Raw genomic sequence first — 22,321 nt, 5'->3', positions numbered from 1 at the left:
CAAGCCCGTGTTCCACCTGTCGCATCAGGAGCGCGTCAAGCACCGCAACATCAAAGACCTGCAGCTGGCCTACAGCGAGTTCTACCTCAGCCTGATCCTGCTGCAGAACTACCAGGTCTGCTCCTCCTCACCCTAACCCTGACCCTAACCCTGACCCTAACCCTACAGCGAGTTCTACCTCAGCCTGATCCTGCTGCAGAACTACCAGGTCTGCTCCTCCTCACCCTAACCCTAACCCTAACCCTAACCCTAACCCTAACCCTAACCCTGACCCTAACCCTAACCCTACAGCGAGTTCTACCTCAGCCTGATCCTGCTGCAGAACTACCAGGTCTGCTCCTCCTCCTCACCCTAACCCTGACCCTAACCCTACAGCGAGTTCTACCTCACCCTGAACCTCTACCGCTACCCCTCTACCCCCCCCTCTACCGCTACCCCTCTACCTCTACCTCCCTCCCCCCCCCACCGCTACCCCACTACCTCTACCTCCCTCCCCCCCCACCGCTACCCCTCTACCTCTACCTCCCTCCCTCCCCCCCTCTACCTCTACCTCCCTCCCCCCCCACCGCTACCCCTCTACCTCTACCTCCCTCCCCCCCCACCGCTACCCCTCTACCTCTACCTCCCTCCCTCCCCCCCTCTACCTCTACCTCCCTCCCCCCCCACCGCTACCCCTCTACCTCTACCTCCCTCCCTCCCCCCCTCTACCTCTACCTCCCTCCCCCCCCACCGCTACCCCTCTACCTCTACCTCCCTCCCTCCCCCCCTCTACCTCTACCTCCCTCCCCCCCCACCGCTACCCCTCTACCTCTACCTCCCTCCCCCCCCCACCGCTACCCCTCTACCTCTACCTCTGTATTACCCTCCCTCTCTACCTCTCTCCCCTGCTACCTCCCTCCCTCCCTCCCTCTCTATCTCCTTCCTTCTCCCTCTCCCTCTACCTCTCTGACCCCTTTTCTCTCTCTCTCTCTCTAATTCCATATTTCTACTCACTTTCTCACCCTTCTTCCCTCTCTCTGTCTCTCTCCCACCCACCCTTCCTTCTCCTCTGCCTCGCTCCCTCTCTCCCTCGTTGTAATGTGCACTGTGGTTCAGTTCAGTTGAGATCTGCTCTGCTAGTGTCTGAAGTGCACATTCAGGGGTGAAGATAAGACGTGTAAATAAAGAACACTGTCAGGCTCTTTATGGTCATGTTTACCGTCAGTCTCAGACTGTGCTGTTTCGTTTAATCTGTTTCTTTTGCAGAATCTGAATTTCACGGGTTTCCGGAAGATTCTGAAGAAGCATGATAAGATCCTGGAGACGGGGCGGGGAGTGGACTGGCGGGTGGCGCACGTGGAGGTGGCTCCGTTCTACACCTGCAAGAAGATCACCCAGCTCATCTCTGAGACTGAGGCACGACTCCGCATCTGCCGCCATTCTGGCTCTAACACAGCCCGCTCATAACTCCACCCTGGACCGCCATTCTGGCTCTAACACAGCCCGCTCATAACTCCACCCTGGACCGCCATTCTGGCTCTAACACAGCCCGCTCATAACTCCACCCTGGACCGCCATTCTGGCTCTAACACAGCCCGCTCATAACTCCACCCTGGACCGCCATTCTGGCTCTAACACAGCCCGCTCATAACTCCACCCTGGACCGCCATTCTGGCTCTAACACAGCCCGCTCATAACTCCACCCTGGACCGCCATTCTGGCTCTAACACAGCCCGCTCATAACTCCACCCTGGACCGCAATTCTGGCCCTAACACAGCCCACTCATTACTCAACGCTGGGCTGCCATTCTGGCTCTTGGGTGGCTCACTTGCCCCACTGCACCAGCCACCATTTTGGATCTAATAAGGCTCACTCACATATCTCTTTCATACTGCCACATGCCTTAAATGTGTGTGTGTCTGTGTGTGCGCGTGCGTGTGCATGTGTGTGTGTGTGTGTGTGTGTGTCTCTACAGGCCCTGGTCACGACAGAGCTGGAGGGGGGGGACAGACAGAAAGCCATGAAGAGGCTGAGAGTGCCCCCACTGGGTGCAGCACAGGTGAGACTTATACACACTTACACACCCCCCCCCCCCCACACACACACACACACACACACACACACACACACTCACACACACACACATATACACACACACACACACACTCCCCCCCACACACGCACACACACACACACACACACACACACACATACACACTCCCCCCCACACACACACACACACACACACACACACACACACATATACACACACACACACACACTCCCCCCCACACACGCACACACACACACACACACACTCACACACACACACATACACACTCCCCCCCACACACACATACACTCACACACGCACACACTTGCACACACACACGCTGTCATGTGTCTACAGCTGTCATGTGACTCCAGTGTGTGACTCATGCAGGGTTGACTGGTCTGATTATAGTTGACATCACAATGCTTTATTTCTCTCCTTAATTACTCATTAATTTAATGGAGTGTGTCATCTCCTGGGACAGGGAAAAATGACAGACCCTTACTGTGTGCTGCCTTGCAAATGTTTAGAATTCACAATGAAGTATTTAAAAATCCCCTCACCGGTCACAGGATTGATTCTGTGTCCAGTCTGCAGCAGTATTTCCCTGTTTAATGAGCTGGAGATTTATTGTGCTTTAGAAGGCTTAGCGAGGAGCAGCGGCAGGTTCTGATCTGTGTTCTGTGTTCTGACCCGTTTTGTGTTCTGCCCCGTTTGTGTTCCGACCCGTTTGTGTCTGTATTCTGACCCGTTTGTGTCTGTTCTGACCCGTCTGTGTTCTGACCTGTCTCTGTCTGTGTTCTTCAGCCTGCGCCAGCGTGGACCACCTTCCGGGTGGGTCTGTACTGCGGGGTCTTCATCGCCCTCACCATCGCCTTCATCCTGAGCGGTGAGTTAGCCTGTCTCCCACAATGCACTGCACACTGTGTATCAGTATGCTGAATGCGTGACGGGCTCCTTCCTGCAGCCGGAGACGAACACTCTTCCCATGGTGCATTGCAGGCGTGGTGCTGATAGACAAGCCCAACGTGTGGCCGCTGGTGCGCATTTACCGTGGCGGCTTCCTGCTGATCCAGTTCCTCTTCCTGTTGGGCATCAACACGTACGGCTGGCGGCAGGCGGGGGTGAACCACGTGCTCATCTTCGAGCTGAACCCCCGAAACAACCTGTCCCACCAGCACCTGTTCGAGGTGAGGCTTCAGCTGCGGCTCCCAGCCCAGTCCACATCGCTGCGGGCTGGTCGTGGCTGTTAATACTCATGTTTTTTGCTTTTTCTCTCATTGTACTCTCTCCCTCTCTCCCCCTCTTCTTTTTCACCATCCCTCCCTTTCTCCCTCTTCTTCTCGACGTATCCATAATGCTGATGTATCCCCTCTGTCGCTCTGCAGATAGCGGGCTTTTTGGGGGTGCTGTGGTGTATCAGTATCCTGTCCTGTCTGTACTACAAGTCCATCCTGGTGCCCATGCAGGCCAACCCTCTCATCCTGTACGGCTTCATGCTCCTCTTCCTCATCAACCCCTTCAAGACCTGCTACTACAAATCTCGCTTCTGGCTGCTCAAGCTGCTGGTAAGAGCTCTGTACACCCAGTACTGTTCCCAGATCAGTTCTGTTTCCTGTTCGCTCTGTACACCCAGTACTGTTCCCAGATCAGTTCTGTTTCCTGTTCGCTCTGTAAACCTCAGAACAGTGTAGAAACTCAGGAGGCCAGGCCGCACTGGACAGTACTTATTCCTGTGTTCTATAGGGAGTAAGTATGGGCTTTTACTTATTCCTTTCTCCCCCTCTCTCTCCCTCCCTCCCTCTCTCTCTCTCCCATTCTCTCTCTGCCTCCCTCTCTCTCTCCCTGTCTCTCTCCCATTCTCTCTCTCCCTCCCTCTCACCCTCTCCCCCTCTCTCTCCCTCCCTCTTTCCCTCTTTCTCTCCTCCCTCTCTCTCTCTCTCTGCCTCCCTCTCTCTCTCCCTGTCTCTCTCCCATTCTCTCTCTCTCCCTCCCTCTCACCCTCTCCCCCTCTCTCTCCCTTCCTCTTTCCCTCTCTCTCCCCTTCCCTCTCTCTCTCTCTCCCTCCCTCTTTCTCTCTCTCTCTCTCTCTCCCTCCCTCCCTCCCTCCCTCCCACTCCTCAGTTCCGTGTGTTCACCGCGCCCTTCCACAGAGTGGAGTTTGCAGATTTCTGGCTGGCAGACCAGCTCAACTCGTTGGTGACGGTGCTGATGGACCTGGAGTACCTGGTGTGCTTCTACAGCTTCGAGCTGGACTGGACAGAGAAGAAAGGCCTGCTCCCGGACAGCAGCAAGAGTGAGACACGCCTGTAACACACACCTGTAACACACCTGTGACACACACCTGTAACACACACCTGTAACACACCTGTGACACACACCTGTAACACACACCTGTGACACACCTGTGACACACCTGTGACACACCTGTGACACACACCTGTGACACACACCTCTAACACACACCTGTGACACACACCTGTAACACACACCTGTAACACACCTGTAACATACACCTGTAACACACACCTTAACATACACCTGTGACACACACCTGTAACACACCTGTGACACACACCTGTAACATACACCTGTGACACACACCTGTAACACACCTGTGACACACCTGTAACACACACCTGTAACACACCTGTAACATACACCTGTGACACACCTGTAACACACACCTGTAACACACACCTGTGACACACACCTGTAACACACACCTGTGACACACCTGTAACACACACCTGTGACACCTGTGACACACACCTGTAACACACCTGTGACACACCTGTAACACACACTTGTAACACACCTGTAACACACACCTGTGACACACACCTGTAACACACCTGTGACACACCTGTAACACACACCTGTAACACACCTGTGACATACACCTGTGACACACACCTGTAACACACACCTGTGACACACCTGTAACACACACCTGTGACACACCTGTAACATACACCTGTAACACACCTGTGACACACCTGTAACACACCTGAAACTCACGCCTGTAATACCCGCCTGCTGCATGCACATGTAACTCCTGAAACGGGTTACATGCATCTGTAACGCACCTGTAGCACAGGCCTGAGCATGCGCCTGTGATGCATTCTGGGTAACACACACCTGTAGCACAGGCCTGAGCATGCGCCTGTGATGCATTCTGGGTAACACACACCTGTAGCACAGGCCTGAGCATGCGCCTGTGATGCATTCTGGGTAACACACACCTGTAGCACAGGCCTGAGCATGCGCCTGTGATGCATTCTGGGTAACACACACCTGTAGCACAGGCCTGAGCATACGACTGTGATGCATTCTGGGTAACACACCTGTGGGTTGTTTGATTGGCTGGTTCGCTGATTGGCTGACCAATGGGCTTTGTTCTTGCAGGCGGCCAGGTGTGCCACAGTTATGCGTACGGCGTGCGGGCGGTGATCCAGTGCCTGCCGGCCTGGTTCCGCTTCGTGCAGTGCCTGCGCCGCTACCGTGACACCAAGCGTGCCTTCCCTCACCTGGCCAACGCCGGGAAGTACTCCACAACCTTCTTTGTGGTGACCTTCACCGCCCTCTACAAAACTCACAAAGGTGAGGGGGGGAGGGGAGGGAGGGAGGATGAGAGAGAGAGGAAGAGAGGGAGGTGGAGGGAGGGGAGGGAGGGTGAGAGAGAGGGGGAGGGAGGCTGTAGCAGCTCACAAGCTCCTTAACACCTCCTAACTTCCTGAGAGAGAAATGAGAACATTATAAAAGATATCATGAATAATGATTTTTGGTTTATATGGAGTCGCTTTACACTTTTTCGATGATAAATGGGCCTGCGGTGCATCTTGCTGATGTCACACTTCTGTTCTCCGGCGGCAAACGCTGATGTTCTCCAGATCAGAGCATCTGCTAAGTAAATGTGATGTAATTTAAACCCGAAGAGCGGCCATTACTGTTTAGCTTTGTGCCCGTATTTATGATGTCCTGTTCATAACGGCTGTCGCAGTCGAGCTTTGCGTGGCACATGATCTCCCTCTAGTGGCAGCAGTTATTATTGTGAATTTACAGCATGTTGATGCCTAAGGAAACATGCTAAAGTACAGTATCCTACAGCATCTTTGTGTACTCTTTTTTTAACTATGGAAGAGAATACAAAAGCACAGATTAAGGTTATTTCCGGTATCAACATGTCTACCTGTATCATAGCTACTCCTGACCATCTTCCCCTCTCTCCCTCTTTCTCTCTCTTTCTCTCTCTCACTCTCTCTGTCTTCCCTGCAGCTGAGGAACACGATGACTACCAGGTGTTCTTCTACCTGCTGATGGTGTGTTCCGTGGTGAGCTCGTGCTACACGCTGATCTGGGACCTGAAGATGGACTGGGGTCTGTTCGACCGCGGCGCCGGGGAGAACACCTTCCTCAGGGAGGAGATCGTCTACCCGCAGAAAGTGAGCCCTCTGAACCAATCGCATCTCACACCCACCCCTCTGCTGCCCCACAGCCAATCATATCCTCCCAGGCCAGAGCCCCCCTCCTGCCAGCACGGCACAGCCCCTCCCTGCCCAGTGCAGCTGTCGCAGACGCCTTGACCAACGCAGCCGCGTACTTTTAGGGCTACCGTATGGAGTGGGCCTCAGTTCAGAAATGAGAGGTTTTGAGAGGCCTCCTCTCTGCTCTGGTGTGATGTCACTGAGAGGCACTGAGGGGCGGGTTCGACCGGACACCAGAGGATGGGACTGAGAGGAGAAACACACTGAAAATCATCAGACACTGCTATACGTTGTAGTGCCGTACGGTCATGTTACCAGACAGAAAGAGCCACACTGTCTGATGTGTGTGTGTGTGCAGGAGAACACGCTCTGTGCTCTGTAGGCGGCTAAGAGGAGATCAGCTTGTTTAATCACCGGCGTGGCTGATTGGTGCAGCTGAATGTGGGTGTGGCTGGATGTGGGCATAGGTAATGAGGGGTGTGGCTGAATATGAGCATGACAGTTGGCTGGCGGTGGGTGCGACTAATGAAAGGTGTGATTAATAATGGGCGTGGCTTGATGTGGGCGTGGCCGGTGGGCGTGGCTGACCGTGCTTGTGTGGGTGTGTCCTGCAGGCTTATTACTACTGTGCCATAGTGGAAGATGCCATCCTGCGTTTCGCCTGGACCATCCCCTTCTCCCTCAGCACCGTCAACCTCATCACCACCAACACCAGCGACATCCTCACCACCGTGTTGGCCCCGCTCGAGGTCTTCAGGTGAGCCTACTGCCAACAGCGCCCCCTGTGGTGAGCCCTGCAGTCACTGCCATAATGCCAACAGCGCCCCCTGTGGTGAGCCCTGCACATAACGCCCATATACTGCCAACAGCGCCCCCTGTGGTGAGCCCTGCAGTCACTGCCATAATGCCAACAGCGCCCCCTGTGGTGAGCCCTGCACATAACGCCCATATACTGCCAACAGCGCCCCCTGTGGTGAGCCCTGCACATAACGCCAATATACTGCCAACAGCGCCCCCTGTGGTGAGCCCTGCACATAACGCCCATATACTGCCAACAGCGCCCCCTGTGGTGAGCCCTGCACATAACGCCAATATACTGCCAACAGCACCCCTTGTGGTGAGCCCTGTACAGTGCATTTTTCACTGATTTTCCGTGGGATGGAATGGCTTTGTGCGCTCGGTACCTTTAAGAAGTGATGCGGAATCATGGTGACGGGGAGAGTTCTACCAAGGCCCGGTTTGGCCAATGAGCAGAACAAAGGGGCGTTCCACTGAGCTCACTTTTCGTCGTGGTTACGGTGTAGTTCCCACTGCCTTTACACCAGGGGAGTGTTAAAGTGTAATGACAACACCCCCTCATTCTTATCCTCCTCTTTACCTTTCACTCCTCCTCTCCGCCCCTCCCCTCCTCTCCTCCGCCCGGTCCGTCCGCGGTGCAGGCGGTTTGTGTGGAACTTCTTCCGGCTGGAGAACGAGCACCTGAACAACTGCGGCGAGTTCCGGGCGGTGCGGGACATCTCGGTGGCGCCGCTCAACGCCGACGACCAGACGCTGCTGGAGCAGATGATGGACCAGGAGGACGGCGTGCGCAACCGGCAGGGCAAGAAGAGCTGGAAGCGCAGCTACAGCATGTCCCTGCGCCGCCCGCGGCTCGCCTCCCAGTACGGCCCCCGCTGCTCTGAGTCTGCTGCTCTGAGTCTGCTGCTCTGACTCTGACTCTGCTGCTCTGAGTCTGCTGCTCTGACTCTGACTCTGCTGCTCTGACTCTGCTGCTCTGAGTCTGCTGCTCTGACTCTGAGTCTGCTGCTCTGAGTCTGACTCTGCTGCTCTGACTCTGCTGCTCTGAGTCTGCTGCTCTGACTCTGACTCTGCTACTCTGACTCTGCTGCTCTGAGTCTGCTGCTCTGACTCTACTGCTCTGAGTCTGCTGCTCTGACTCTACTGCTCTGACTCTGCTGCTCTGAGTCTGCTGCTCTGACTCTACTGCTCTGAGTCTGCTGCTCTGACTCTACTGCTCTGAGTCTACTACTCTGAGTCTGCTGCTCTGACTCTACTGCTCTGAGTCTGCTGCTCTGACTCTGCTGCTCTGACTCTACTGCTCTGACTCTGCTGCTCTGACTCTACTGCTCTGAGTCTACTACTCTGAGTCTACTGCTCTGAGTCTGACTCTGCTGCTCTGACTCTACTGCTCTGACTCTGCTGCTCTGACTCCGCTGCTCTGACTCTACTGCTCTGACTCTGACTCTACTGCTCTGACTCTACTGCTCTGACTCTGCTGCTCTGACTCTACTGCTCTGACTCTGACTCTGCTGCTCTGACTCTACTGCTCTGACTCTGCTGCTCTGACTCCGCTGCTCTGACTCTACTGCTCTGACTCTGACTCCACTGCTCTGACTCTACTGCTCTGAGTCTACTGCTCTGACTCTGACTCTGCTGCTCTGAGTCTGCTGCTCTGACTCTGGCTCTGCTGCTCTGACTCTACTCCTCTTCCTTGACACACTCTGAGTACTCCTGTTCCCAGTTCTAAGTGACTCTCTGCTCCTCTGCCACAGGTCCAAGACCCGCGACACCAAGGTGCTGATCGAGGACACGGACGATGAGGCGTACACCTGAGACCCTGCCCACTCACCTGCCAGGACCACGCCCTCTCACCTGCCAGGGACCACACCCACTGACCTGCCAGGGACCACATCCTCTCACCTGCCAGGGACCACACCCACTCACCTGCCAGGAATCACACCCTCTCACCTGCCAGGAATCACACCCTCTCACCTGCCAGGGACCACACCCTTTCAGCAACTCTCACACGTACACGCACTCTCACACGCACACATGTGCATATGCAGACAAATCAGACTCCAGGGATCATACCTGTTTTTCATAAATTTCCTTTTTTTAATGTTTTTTTTTTTTTAATTTGTTTTTTTACACATTTGATTAGACTTAAAATCACCAAGGTGAAATCAAGCAGAAAGCAAATGACTTTTTACTCAGATTTGTGTGTGTATGGAGCTCAGCAGAGAATGAGAAAGTAATACAAGTGAAGAGAAGAGTGACTGAACTGGACTGTGATTCGTTCAGCATATTCCACTGACAGCTTGTTCGTCCTGTTGATCTGTTTTGATGAGGTTCTTCATTTCGCCGTTAGGAAACAAAAAATTCAGGAAACAAGCATTCGCTATATATATGTACGGACACATACACTTTATTTGTTATCTGTGAATAACTTTATTTTTTTTCTGTATGTTTGAGAGTTTGTCTGTTTGTTTTTTTCATTATTATTTATGAAAAGGAGAATGGCTTGAATGTCTGTGCAATGAATCGGAAGCGTTTCTTGTTAAAGCTGGCCGCGGCGTCATGTGGTCTCCCGCCAAGCGCCAAGGGCTTTATGAAAGCGCCGTGTGGCCTGGGCGTGGTTTAGAACCAGTGAGGAAACTCCTCCCACACACATTAGCCCCTCCCACACACATTAGCCCCTCCCACACCGGCCGTCCCAGCCAGCGACGGCCAGGAGCTGAAGTGACACGTAGACACAGCCGTGAGCGCTAACTTACCCAGGTATGCAGTAGCTTTGTGTTGTGTTTATGGATGAGGAAGCCATTAATGGCGTTCAGGCGCTGCGATGCGTCTCCAGGTACAGACAGGTGTCCCCCAGCCTGGCTGTGTGTGGCTGTGCAGGTACAGACAGGTGTCCCCCAGCCTGGCTGTGTGTGGCTGTGCAGGTACAGACAGGTGTCCCCCGGCCTGACTGTGTGTGGCTGTGCAGGTAGAGACAGGTGTCCCCAGCCTGACTGTGTGTGTGGCTGTGTAGGTACAGACAGGTACAGCCAGCCTGACTGTGTGTCTGACTGTGTACGTACAGACAGGTGTCCCCCAGCCTACCTGTGTGTGTGGCTGTGTAGGTACAGACAGGTGTCCCCCAGCCTACCTGTGTGTGTGGCTGTGCTTCACTTCCTCTTCTTTTAAACTGAGGTTGTAGCTGACCCACCCTTGACTCTGTTGACTGTACTGCAGTGATTGCGCCTCTAGCCCAGATTAGGACCAAGAAGCAGGCGCAGTTCATTCTGTTAGCTGTGCCTGTTAGCAAGAAGCAGGCACAGTTCATTCTGTTAGCTGTGCCTGTTAGCAAGAAGCAGGCGCAGTTCATTCTGTTAGCTGTGCCTGTTAGCAAGAAGCAGGCGCAGTTCATTCTGTTAGCTGTGCCTGTTAGCAAGAAGCAGGCGCAGTTCATTCTGTTAGCTGTGCTTGTTAGCAAGAAGCAGGCGCAGTTCATTCTGTTAGCTGTGCCTGTTAGCAAGAAGCAGGCGCAGTTCATTCTGTTAGCTGTGCTTGTTAGCAAGAAGCAGGCGCAGTTCATTCTGTTAGTTGTGCCTGTTAGCAAGAAGCAGGCGCAGTTCATTCTGTTAGCTGTTCCTGTTAGCAAGAACCAGGTGCAGTTCATTCTGTTAGCTGTGCCTGTTAGCAAGAAGCAGGCGCAGTTCATTCTGTTAGTTGTGCCTGTTAGCAAGAAGCAGGCGCAGTTCATTCTGTTAGCTGTGCCTGTTAGCAAGAACCAGGTGCAGTTCATTCTGTTAGCTGTGCCTGTTAGCAAGAACCAGGTGCAGTTCATTCTGTTAGCTGTGCCTGTTAGCATGGCTGCAGTCTCAGCCCCTCCCACTCGCTGAGGGGCTGCCATCACCTGCTCACTGAAGTACACTTTCCTGAGGGTTTGTGTTTTCTGCTCGAGTGTTAAATCCTCCTGTGCAGCAGGTGCGTTCTGTAGTGTAGCGGAGAGGCAGTGGGCCGTCTGTGTGTGAAACAGTCACATTCTGCTCCTCTGATGCACAAGCGAATCCTCTCTTCTCACCTGTCTGTCAATGGCAGAAGGTTTTCAGGCTTGTGAGTTGGGTCATGGGGGGTGTGTCCATGTGAGGCAATGGGCGGGGTCAGCAGGTGACAGACAGGTCAACAGGGTAGGGCCCTGTTCACAGGAGTAGATTTGGCTCCATGTAGTAGTCATGGGAACCTGTTGAAGACCTGTCGCTCAGCAAGTTTATTTAGTGCACGCCCCCACACACTGACTTCCGCTCACACAGATGTCCCATGGTCAGTAAAAATGTGCATGTTTTCCCCTGAGAAATGTTCTCCTGTGCTAATAGCTTGCCTTACTGTTATTTAGCATTTGTTTTTTTGTTTTTTTTAACAGCAAACTTTTAAACTTCTTGTTGATCGGACCAGGTGAGAGTTGTCATCTCGTGCACCTGTCATAAACAGGAGCTAGAACAATATTCCAAAAATAATCCAAAGCAATTTTAAACCAATTTAAAAAACCCAGAGAATTATGAGATTCTGAAGCTCCACCATTCCTATACATTCCTTATATGGTCATTACATCCTGTGGGTATTTATTGCAATATTTATTCCTGTTGTAATGTTGATACACTGCGATGCATGCTCGGTGGCTCAGTCATGCTGAACAGTGACGGCCGTCCACTCCCTCCCCAGCCTGTGCTTGTGGGGGCTGTTTATTTCACTCATTTTAGCTCCTTGTTGTGTTGAGTCCAGCCCATGTTATAATGCAGCCTACCTGGGGCCAGCCTCAGAGTTCTGCAGCAGGACAGGTCACCTGTGTTAACCTGTTCCAAAACGCTTTGCATACTGTCCTGTCTGAAGAGTGTCTGTGTGCGGCTCCACCCACCCGTGTGTCAGTCGTGAGTTTTAGGCCAACTTCTCTGGAGCGTGTAGAAACCCCGCCCCTCGTGATGTCAGAGTTCTGAAGAAACCCCACCTGTTATGACATCAAGGTTCTGAGACTCACAACAGAGAATTGAAGTCCACATCTAATGTGTCCTTCCAGTTGTCGAACTCAGTGTTGCTAAGTCTCAACTGTCCCCCTTCCCATCGTCTTTATTTCTCGGTTTAGTTTGCGTAACGTTTTGCCATTGCGTTCATTGGTAACAGCCCAGAGATGTAAAGCTGGGATTGGTCCATTTGAATATGTCGGTTCTTTTTTAAAGTGTGGTGAACGTGCTCTTGTTGCTATGCACTCGGAGGAACAGGGAGGCTTACTAAGGAAGCGTTTTTCTTCTCTTGTGAAGATGCTGTTTGGCTGTGGGGGTCATTCCAGAGGGGGGGGGGGGGACGTGGTCTGTGCTAATGGCAGCATGCTAACCACCAATTTATCTCTGCTCACCACTGCTCAGGGGTTCAGCTGAGCTACGGGAAACAGGCTTTACAGCAGCAGGTGTACAGTAGCAGCAATGCTAACCTGTTCAAACAGGCTTTGTAGCGCACGTACAGTAGCAGCAATGCTAACCTGTTCAAACAGGCTTTGTAGCGCACGTACAGTAGCAGCAATGCTAACCTGTTCAAACAGGCTTTGCAGCGCACGTACAGTAGCAGCAATGCTAACCTGTTCAAACAGGCTTTGTAGCGCACGTACAGTAGCAGCAATGCTAACCTGTTCAAACAGGCTTTGTAGCGCACGTACAGTAGCAGCAATGCTAACCTGCTCAAACAGGCTTTGTAGCGCAAGTACAGTAGCAGCAATGCTAACCTGTTCAAACAGGCTTTGTAGTACATGTACAGTAGCAGCAATGCTAACCTGTTCAAACAGGCTTTGTAGTACATGTACAGTAGCAGCAATGCTAACCTGTTCAAACAGGCTTTGTAGTACATGTACAGTAGCAGCAATGCTAACCTGTTCAAACAGGCTTTGTAGTACATGTACAGTAGCAGCAATGCTAACCTGTTCAAACAGGCTTTTCAGCGCACGTACAGTAGCAGCAATGCTACTCTCAGAGGAAGCTGCGGAATGGTGCTATACTGACTGCTTGGGAGCTGATCTTCTACCAGAGAGGCTTCAGCCAAGTCACTTTCCTTTGAATTCAGCTACATCCACACACATTCACAGGTGTGTGTGTGTGTGTGGGGGGATGTGTGTGTGTGCTTGCATGTGTGCTTGTGTGTACGTGTGTGTGCTTGAGTGTGTGTGTGCGAGCGTGTGTGCTTGTGCATGTGTGTGCTTGCGTGTGTGTGTGCGTGTGTGCTTCCATCCCCATATATGAAGCTATTGCCCATCACACTCCCTCTCTCACCTTAACCACACCCATCTCATGTCTGTCCACATGCTGCTTTTATATTTTTTCCAGCATGTACCTGTGTTCTATAATTATGTGGATGTGTAATTAATGCCAGTAAACATGGGCTTGTGGTCTTGATCACTGCTTTATGCACACACACACATACACACACACTCACACTCACATAAAATGGAGCACTCCTGTTATTTTATTTTTCTTGGATTTGTCTTGAAAGATGTCAGCAAATATGCAAAGTGACCAGTGTCCTCATGTTCCATGGCTCCTCCCCCTTCCCCCGGGGTATGAAAAGGGGGGGGGGAGGCGAAAGCAGGTGAAAAAGCGAGCAGGTAAACGGGGGAGACACCTGCAGCGCTCCATACAGGTGAATCACTCGCGGGGTTCACACAGGTAATGACTGAACACACCCGACCAGGGATGAGCTGAGCAGCTTTGAGCTGAGCGGTCAGTGCTGCAGTCCCTCTCTAAGCCAAATGACTGGACTCCGTGCTACAGAATCCGCCCAAATGGACATTTTTATTTGGGGGGTGGGGTGGGGGGGTGGTATGTGTAAAAAATGTTCCCTGTATCTCTACTTCTTTATTTTGATGTACTTTTTTTTTGTTTCGTTTTTTTCACACAAATCGTTGTGACGGTGTCTAGTTTAGAGACGATAGATTGTACTTAAGCTTTTTTTCTTTTCTTTTTTAATAGCAAATAAATTGTTATATGGCTGTGTGTTTAAGGAAATATACAGAAAGTTGGGTATAAAAACATAAGGAACATGTCTTAATCACCTTTTACATGTAGTGTGTAAATGTTAAGTGTACTATGCTGTAATCCGAACGCTATACTGATGGGAGATTGTTGTGTATACATGTTGGTCATCCTGAATTATCTTGGTTTTATAAACCACTCTGATTTATAAAGGTTGAGACATGCTTCTCTGCTTTTTCGTGTGGGCTGTAAGTGACAAATATTACACCTGTACATATATAAAATATAGAAAAGGTTAAAATCTCCAAAAAGGGGATATTTTCAGTCCATTAAAAGATATCTAAACTCTGGGTATAGTTTGTCTGCAAAAACATTAAAAATATTAAACATTTATTACCAGTGAGATTAAGAAAAGGGTAGGAAATGTTTCAAAACATTCTTAATATGACTGCCGGTTCACCTAAGACTAGGATGACAGGTAAACCAGGTAAATGCTTCTCATAAAACACAGGACCTATGTTATTTTATGAATTATAGTAAATAAAAGTTGAGTGGCCTAGCCATCTTCTTTTCCTAACATATTTTATCATTATATTCTTACTTCTCATCAGTAGAAATGTGTAACTGCATTCACTGAAGGTGGGTGAAAATATGTTATTAAATTAATTCAATTGCATTCCCTTGCAGGCGCACAACTTACGAGCCTGAACCAGCGGGCCTGAACACGCGATTCAGAGCCGTGTGTTTTAATGGAGAGCTCGGTGGTTCAATTCCAACGCTAACTGCAGGCGTGAAAGGGGTTTTTACGCAGCTTTTCGAGAGCAGTTAGCGACCTGCGAGCGAATATGATGGTAAAAAAATGGCAACCGGCTGAGTGTATTGCACAGAATTGTATTGACATCTCCGGTTAATGCGAAGACAGGCTTCCCGTGGTACGTAGTGGAGTTGACTCTTCATGTACACTCAATGTACAGTTCATTGTGCGTTACCTATTTTTATGCGGTCTATGTGTGGTACACAATTTGCAAGTGGCCCCGCGCTCGTCCACAGATGTGTAATCCACAAGGACGCAGCATCCTTGGAATCTGCGTAGCCTGCGTTAGCCCATCGTCAAGTACAAATTTCTGTTGCCGGTGCACGACGCTGTACGCCTGCGCAAAAGCGCAAAACTTTCGAGGACACATTTTCGAAGGAAGTGGGTTACGGTAGTTGGCTGAAATGAGGTACTGTTTTGAAGTGTTTAGTCTGTACACTTATGCTTTTGTTTGCGTGGTTGCGTATACCTTTATAAAACGGAGTGCATAAAAAATACGTTGGCCAGTGTTTACTTTACGTGGTTTGTTTTGGGGGTGAACATGCAACAGTGTGTTAGCTAGCCGTAATGTAGCTTAAATATGAAAAACGGCTTAAGTTAGCCAAAGAAAACTTTGGAACAGGCGCAGTGTTTTGGAAGGGCACCTCAGTTTCTTCTTTATATCGAGGGAGAAAAAAGGAACTCGGTTGATGATCCATTAAATCATAAGCCAGCTAGTATTGTTATTGTACTGTACATAAATCTAGTGTAAATTCTAGCTAGCTGGGTAAATTGTGGTACTTTGTGGACTAATGTTGAAAATTGTTGTAAGCGCCTGACACAGAGTGAAGCTTACCAACAAACTAGCTAGCTAGGTAGTACGGTAGTGAAAACTGGTCTGCCTAATTTGTGTTCGTTACAAACGACAGTTGTTACCTTATGTGCCGCAGTCATCAACCATTGCCTTTTAATCTTCGCTTCTGTAGTCCTTCTGCTCTGCGTCTGACATTCCAGAGCGGGTAAAACTGCATTCCACCTGTTCACTTACTCTCTATAGCAGTGGTCTCCAACCCTGGTCCTGGAGAGCTACAGGGTCTGCTGGTTTTCATAGTGACTCTGCACTTCAGTTGGGTGCTGATTTTTAAGGTGAAAACAAAAATCAGCAGACCCTGTAGCTCTCCAGGACCAGGGTTGGAGACCACTGCTCTATAGTCATAGTTTGCGCAGACGCAAACAGAACAGAAACGCAGCAGTAGAAAATAGTTCTGTGCATTGACGAAGGTACAATAACAATAGCATGTAAAGGCTGGGAGATTCCATTGCGCACATTTGTGGTTAAAACCTGTCGAAACAGCAGTGCTCCTCATAGTAGCCTACACCTGTTAGTCATTTTTGGTTTGGAAATCCAGGGCACTAATCATGGCACTATACCGGTATGATTACCGCACTGCTGAGAAACCTTATTTTGCTGGTGTTAAAATCAGTAAGATCCACTGTGGTAAAAAGTGCATACCCCCCCTTCTGTTCCTCTTGGCACACACAGCTGCGCCAGGCAAGATCAATAGAGCACAGAAAAGTATAAGTATAATCGAAAACAAATCTGTATTAGACCCAGGCCTGCCTGGAATAGGATCTGCTTCAGCTTGTTGCTGGACAGCTTTGATGTGCATTGGGTATCTCCAGGGGCTCTGTGGGGGTTCATAATGGTGGTGGTGATCAGGCTGCTGGGTAAAATCTCTCGCTGCTCTGAACATTGCGTGCTCTGTGGTGTCCTGCGGCTCTGAACATCGCGCGCTCTGTGGTGTCCTGCCGCTCTGAACATCGCGTGCTCTGTGGTCTCCTGCCTGCAGGCTCCTCCCACGCGGCTGCAGGGTCCTCAGCGTCCGCCACGCGTACGTCCTGGCGCCGCTCCTCCTGCTGCTCCTGGTGGGGGCGGGGCTGACCCTGCTGCTCCCTGCCGTGGAGGAGCAGGGCGGGGCCGCCGGTCGCCGGGACGCCCGCGATGCCGGAGCCCCCCAGGAGGGGGCGCCCCCCGCGGCCGCCGACGCGGACGGCTTCACCATCATCATGCAGACGTACAACCGCACCGACGTCCTGCTGAAGCTGCTCAACCACTACCAGGCAGTGCCGCGGCTGCGCCGGGTCCTGGTGGTGTGGAACAACGTGGGCGAGGCCCCGCCGCGGGCCCTCTGGGACTCCCTGGGGCCCCATCCCGTCCCCGTCCTCTTCAAGGAGCAGAGCGCCAACCGCATGCGCAACCGGCTGCAGGCCTTCAGCGAGATCGACACCGACGGTGAGCGGGCTGGGCTGGGCTGCGCTGGGCTGGGCTGGGCTGGGCTGGGCTGGGCTGGGCTGGGCTGGGCTGGGCTGGGTTAGGGTGGGGTGGGGTAGGCTAAGCTAAGCTAAGCTAAGCTAGGCTAGGCTATCACGAGCTGGCTGGTGCTCATATGATTTGGGGGAGGGCAGGCTTCATGTCAGGGATGAACTGATGTGGGGACCTGCCGCCCACCAACACTGTGGTTTACACGTCTGCTGTGAGCTCCAGAATCCACTGCCGACTCCAGCTGCCTGTCCACAGTCCCCTGCTGTTCCACGTTTTTACAACTGTCTATTGCAGCTGTTCTGAGATCGGTGCCTGTCTCACAGTTTTGCTCGCTCCCGTCTCTGCCAATCGTACACAACTGTTCTGAGATCAGTGGTCTTGTCCACAGCTGTGCTGATGCTGGATGACGACACCCTGGTCAGCGCTCCGGACCTCAGCTTCGCCTTCTCCGTCTGGAAGGTGACCCCTGTTCCAAAATAAGATCACCGCTCCCTGGTTACTGAGCACGAGGCCTTCCTCTGTGCAGTGAGACTCGCTGCTTAGCACAGGGCTAGCTCAGAGTTTGCCGTTGCAGTCGCTGTCTGTGTAGAATAATAGCATGACCTGGACTGAGTTCTAGCACGCGTTGTGTTTTTGGGGTCACTGTAACTTTTTACTTGGTAATTATTTTTGTTGTGTTTGCTAATGACATGAGAATCTGGTGACCCCACTCCCTCTGTGCTGACTGATGGGATGTCCTGTGACTGAAAGTGGGTTTTTTTTTTTCCTCCCTCCCTCTCTCTCGCCCCCTACTGTCCCGGTGGGGTATGGCAGCTGTTCCCGGAGCAGATTGTGGGATTCGTTCCCCGTAAGCATGTGACCACGGCCTCGGGGGTGTACAGCTACGGGAGCTTCGAGCTCCAGGACCCCGAGGAGGCGGGCGGAGACAGGTAAGCGCCACGCCTCACCTGGGAGGACCCGCCCCCCAGGCTGTCAGGAGCTTGGCCAATCGCATCGGCTCAGAGAAGGCGGGACTGAGCTGAATGTTGGCGATTCAAACGGACCGTTCGGCCGTAAGCCAGGAGACAGTAGGGAGGGTTAGGGTTAGGGTTACTACACCCCTCTGAATGTGGAGAGGCGTGTTTCAGTCACACAAGCAGCCCCTCTGAGGAGCTGAGCTGTGTCTAAGCTGGCAGGGCCCTGATGTGGCCTGTCGCTGCTACGGTTAGCGCTTTTCCCAAACGGAGGCGAGGACGTTTATCAGGAGTCTAGAGACCTGAGTCTGTGTGTGTGGTGTGTGTAAATGACCCCCCCCCCCCTCCCCCCCGGGTGCTGGCCGTGTTTCAGGTACTCCATGGTGCTGGTGGGCGCGGCCTTCTTCCACCGTCGCTACCTGCGGCTTTTCCAACAGCAGCCGGCCCAAGTGCACGCCCTGGTGGACGACACGCAGAACTGCGACGACATCGCCATGAACTTCGTGGTGGCGATGCAGCTGGGGGCGGGGCCCCGGGCGGCGGGCGTGTTCGTGAAGCCCGTGGACCTGCGGAACCTGGAACGGGACGCCCGCAGCGGGCACCTGGGCATGTGGCACCGGCCGGAGCACCTGCTGCAGCGCTCGCACTGCCTGAACCGCCTGGCGCAGATCTACGGCTCCATGCCGCTGCGCTACTCCAACATCATGCTCTCGCAGTTCGGCTTCCCCAGCTACGCCAACCACAAGGCGCGCGTGTGACCCGCCCTGACCCGCCCTGACGCGCCCTGACCCGCCCCTGCCCCACCCCCCTTCCCCCCTGCCCCGCCCCCCTTCCCTCCTGACCCGCCCCTGCCCCGCCCCCCTGCCCCCCTCCCCCTTCCCCCCTGTCCCGCCCGGTGGCTGGAATGGCTCTCCTTAGAGCTCATTGTTTGGCACGGCTGGGAAGGAGGTCTGAGAGCTCAGCTGGATGGGTCAGACTCCTTCTGAACGTTCTGATGCTCCTGTCATGTTGGTGTATCTGTACTTAATTCCCTAATTAGTGCACTATTAAATTAACTCTGAGGGCTCTTCAATGTCCATAGAATTTAAACCAGCATATGCACCAGCTCTCTGGGATAACAACCAAAGGAACTCAATCTTCAGTCCAGGAGGGCCACAGCGTCTGCAGGTTTAACTCCAGTCCTGAAGAGCCACAAGTTTTTCTGGTTTCCTTTCAATCGACAGCCAACCCCATTACCACTCGTATCCCAGAATGCACTATGAGTTGTGGTTGGCAGCCATTTGAATGAGGTGCCTTAATGAGTTCTGCTGGCAGTGCAGCCCTGGCCTCCTGGCTTTCTGATTGGCTCTCGGGTCCACGTTTGGGCAGCAGTTACTGTACAGCCAGGGAGGCAGTTCACTCCATCAACTGTGATAAAAATGATTTTTTTTAAAAATTGGGATACTAACATTTTTTTTTTAAAGAATAAAAAAACAAGGCTTTCTTCTGGAAGTCCACATGTTTTTCAGTCTGATTTTTACTGTCTATATGCCAAAAGTGCCTGGAATATACACTACTGATAAAGAAGAATTGCCAGTGTATGCTTTCTTCTGTGTTCTCCTCGTGTGTGCTCACTAGAGGGCCCACGAGCATTAATAGCAGCATCCTGGAAGGCTCCATAAAATGCAAGAAAATATGCCAGAAAAAATTGGTGAGAAGTATTGTGACCATAACAGTGATTTCCTGTTTTGAGCTTTGCCGTCTGCCCTCCTGTCTAAAGGAACAACTTTGGAGCCTTAAGAGGAAGAGAGCCTCCTGAAAAGGTGGAAGTATTTAAAGAGATGGTGCGTTGGCTTTTTATTTTTAAGAAAATTTGCTGGCACAGTGATTTATGACAGATTAGAGAAACCGTTATAAATCTGTGACCTGTGATTGTTTTTTTATTGCAAGCTCTGGATTGGGGTTGTGTTTGTTCCCTGGAGACCTTCCCGGTTGTGTGTTGTTTTTTAATAAATAAAACCTGAAAACCACGCGGTCTTCGACTCCTTCCCATGCTGTGGTCGTGCGAGTTCAGTCCACGTCTGCCGGTTTTTTTTTCTTCCCTTCCAAAAAATATACACACCTGCAACGATGTGCCCCCGAGGCCTGGAGCTGAACCCCGCCTGCCCGCGCTGATTGGCCGACAGCCCGTCAGTGTGACTCGCGATTGGCTGTCGCGTGACTCGGGGGAGGCCTCTGGCCAATCAGGAACCTGCAGGCTACGCAGCCCTGCAGCAGCTGCGCAAACCCTGCAGGCCAACAGGCACAAAGGGGCGTGTTCCAAATCAGGACAAGAATATGAGACCCCCCCCCCAAAATGAAAGCATGGCCAGGCAGCTCAGGCCTGGAAAGTTGTTCTAAGTCAGGGGTGTCCAATCTTATCCGAAAAGGGCCAGAGTGAGTGCAGGCTTTTGTTCTAACCGAGAAATAAGACACCTGATTCTACTTATAGTCCTGACTGAATACCATGATCATTTTGAATCTGGTGTTGTAGTGCTGGGCTAAAACAAAAACCTGCACCCACACCGGCCCTTTCTGGATAAGATTTGAGACCCCTGTCCTAAGTGCCGGGCAAATGGTTAGCAATTCTGCGAAGAACGCTAATGATGATACAAGAGTTGCTCTAACTTATTTATTTGAAAATGAGCTTCAGAAGCGGCTGCATTTGGCCTGTTTCGCGGCCCTGTTGACCCTGCGCATACGCAGCGGCTCGCTGCTTCGCTCTCCGTTCTGCTCTGCGCTGCTCTGTCTCGTTTGGCTACGGTGCGCAGTACTGGACCGAGATGTGGGCTTATTTTACGAGCTGTTTGGGTCACGTCGGTGTGCAGGGTTTTAATTAGGCGTGGAGTAAGAATGGCACAAATCCAGCGTCAGACGCAACCCCTGGGCTTAGAGCACGCGATGGGCCGGTGGATTTGGCGGAAATTCTGGAAGTTTAGATAACATTCTCATTTGAGCGCAGGGGAAACCAGTAACATTAATATTGTTATTGTATTATGTGGCAGAATTCTGTCTTTGTAATTGTTTGTTTGACCGAGTTTAATGTGGGGGTGCTGAAGGGGCCAGGGAATTATGAGATGTACAGTTAGGTGCTTTCCAGTGGACGAGGGGGGGGGGGGGGGAACGTGTTAACTTGAGTCACTGTTCAAACTGTTGTGTGTCTGGATGCTGAAACGGTGCTGTGTGTTCATCCCCCGACATCAGGTCAGCGTTTCACTTCATGACTGTGCAGCCGCCTGGTCTCAGAATCGCACTGCATTCCAGCCTGAGACTCCGACCGTAAGGATTCATATTTATACCTATTAAACCAATTCCCGTAAAACCCACTTGTTCGAGGAAGCAGTAGCCGTCGATGGCTCAAAGCCACCTTAGTGTCCCAAAAGCAGACGCTTCTACGGATAGGGAGCGCACTTCCTGTCTGGCGCTGGCCCGGGCTCGTTCAGAGGCCTTAGTAGATTATGTACTGGAGGGACGTGTGTGTTCTCAGGGCGCGTGTCACTTATTGAGTGTTTGCGTTGGCGCAACGCTCACACCTTTTGTTTTAATAACGCAAGGAGGAAGACCGGTATAGTCCTGCTGTTTTTCTGTGTAGCTGAAACGGGACGTTCAGTACCAAACGCAATCTCAAGCCAACTGTTTTAAAAGGGGAACCGGAGGTACAATTTAAAATGCAATATAGTGGCCCTTCTCTGTGACCTGGTTTTCTGTTGCTATCTTTAAAAATGATATTGCCATGCTTCTATATTTTAATTCCCTGTGGTATAAAAAAAAAAGTCAAATTAAAATAGCATATTTGTTGTGGTCCTGTTGTTGCAGACTTGTGTTTGAAGTTTGGGTGCCCGCTCATTATTGATAAATGACACTGTTTCCCACAGGTGGAGAATTTATTTGCAGTGCAGCAACTCCTGATGTGTGTTTGGAGGGGGGGCGGGGGGGGGG

At 51.8% G+C, this 22,321-nt stretch overlaps 2 protein-coding genes across 4 annotated transcripts in view; both read left to right on the top strand.

Annotated features, from left to right (window-relative positions):
- LOC118228862 (xenotropic and polytropic retrovirus receptor 1 homolog) overlaps positions 1 to 14,643 on the top strand; it is a 35,498-nt gene extending 20,855 nt beyond the window's left edge. Inside the window, exons 4-16 of one of the 2 annotated variants that reach the window (XR_004765557.1) lie at positions 1 to 115; positions 1,246 to 1,395; positions 1,956 to 2,039; positions 2,841 to 2,922; positions 3,036 to 3,223; positions 3,422 to 3,601; positions 4,158 to 4,329; positions 5,442 to 5,636; positions 6,312 to 6,478; positions 7,135 to 7,277; positions 7,960 to 8,181; positions 9,073 to 10,154; positions 10,199 to 14,643. The exon at positions 1 to 115 is cut by the window's left edge and continues 106 nt beyond it. Coding sequence is in view for 1 of the 2 variants with exons in the window: in XM_035420395.1 (XP_035276286.1) it covers positions 1 to 115; positions 1,246 to 1,395; positions 1,956 to 2,039; positions 2,841 to 2,922; positions 3,036 to 3,223; positions 3,422 to 3,601; positions 4,158 to 4,329; positions 5,442 to 5,636; positions 6,312 to 6,478; positions 7,135 to 7,277; positions 7,960 to 8,181; positions 9,073 to 9,133 (1,759 nt within the window). In the remaining variant the exon portion in view is untranslated. Of the gene's footprint in view, positions 116 to 1,245; positions 1,396 to 1,955; positions 2,040 to 2,840; positions 2,923 to 3,035; positions 3,224 to 3,421; positions 3,602 to 4,157; positions 4,330 to 5,441; positions 5,637 to 6,311; positions 6,479 to 7,134; positions 7,278 to 7,959; positions 8,182 to 9,072 lie in introns of both variants that reach the window. The other variant, XM_035420395.1, reaches the window with a different exon arrangement.
- A 795-nt stretch (positions 14,644 to 15,438) lies between these two features.
- extl2 (exostosin-like glycosyltransferase 2) lies at positions 15,439 to 19,153 on the top strand. Of its 2 annotated transcripts, none has more exons than XM_035420476.1 (5): positions 15,439 to 15,518; positions 16,939 to 17,381; positions 17,800 to 17,870; positions 18,225 to 18,340; positions 18,738 to 19,153. In XM_035420476.1, the coding sequence occupies exons 1-5, from the start codon at positions 15,514 to 15,516 to the stop codon at positions 19,120 to 19,122; spliced, it is 1,020 nt and encodes a 339-aa protein (XP_035276367.1). In that variant the 5' UTR covers positions 15,439 to 15,513; the 3' UTR covers positions 19,123 to 19,153. The 2 variants fall into 2 exon arrangements, with proteins under 2 accessions (XP_035276367.1, XP_035276366.1); XM_035420475.1 differs by lacking the exon at positions 15,439 to 15,518 and adding an exon at positions 15,528 to 16,107.
- Positions 19,154 to 22,321: the final 3,168 nt, after the last annotated feature.

This window comes from Anguilla anguilla, chromosome 6, assembly GCF_013347855.1.
Source record: "Anguilla anguilla isolate fAngAng1 chromosome 6, fAngAng1.pri, whole genome shotgun sequence".
Classification (NCBI taxonomy): Eukaryota; Metazoa; Chordata; class Actinopteri; order Anguilliformes; family Anguillidae; genus Anguilla; species Anguilla anguilla.
The sequence above is the reverse complement of the archived record's forward strand: the minus strand, read 5'-3'. Positions and strand labels throughout refer to the sequence as shown.

Bases quoted from the DNA above. Each gene is read 5' to 3' on its own strand.
- extl2 (XM_035420475.1), top strand. From the start codon at position 16,028: ATGTGCCGCAGTCATCAACCATTGCCTTTTAATCTTCGCTTCTGTAGT. The intron at 16,108-16,938 runs GTAAAACTGCAT...TCCTGCCTGCAG, and splicing joins CGTCTGACATTCCAGAGCGG to GCTCCTCCCACGCGGCTGCA. The intron at 17,871-18,224 runs GTGACCCCTGTT...GGGGTATGGCAG, and splicing joins TCGCCTTCTCCGTCTGGAAG to CTGTTCCCGGAGCAGATTGT.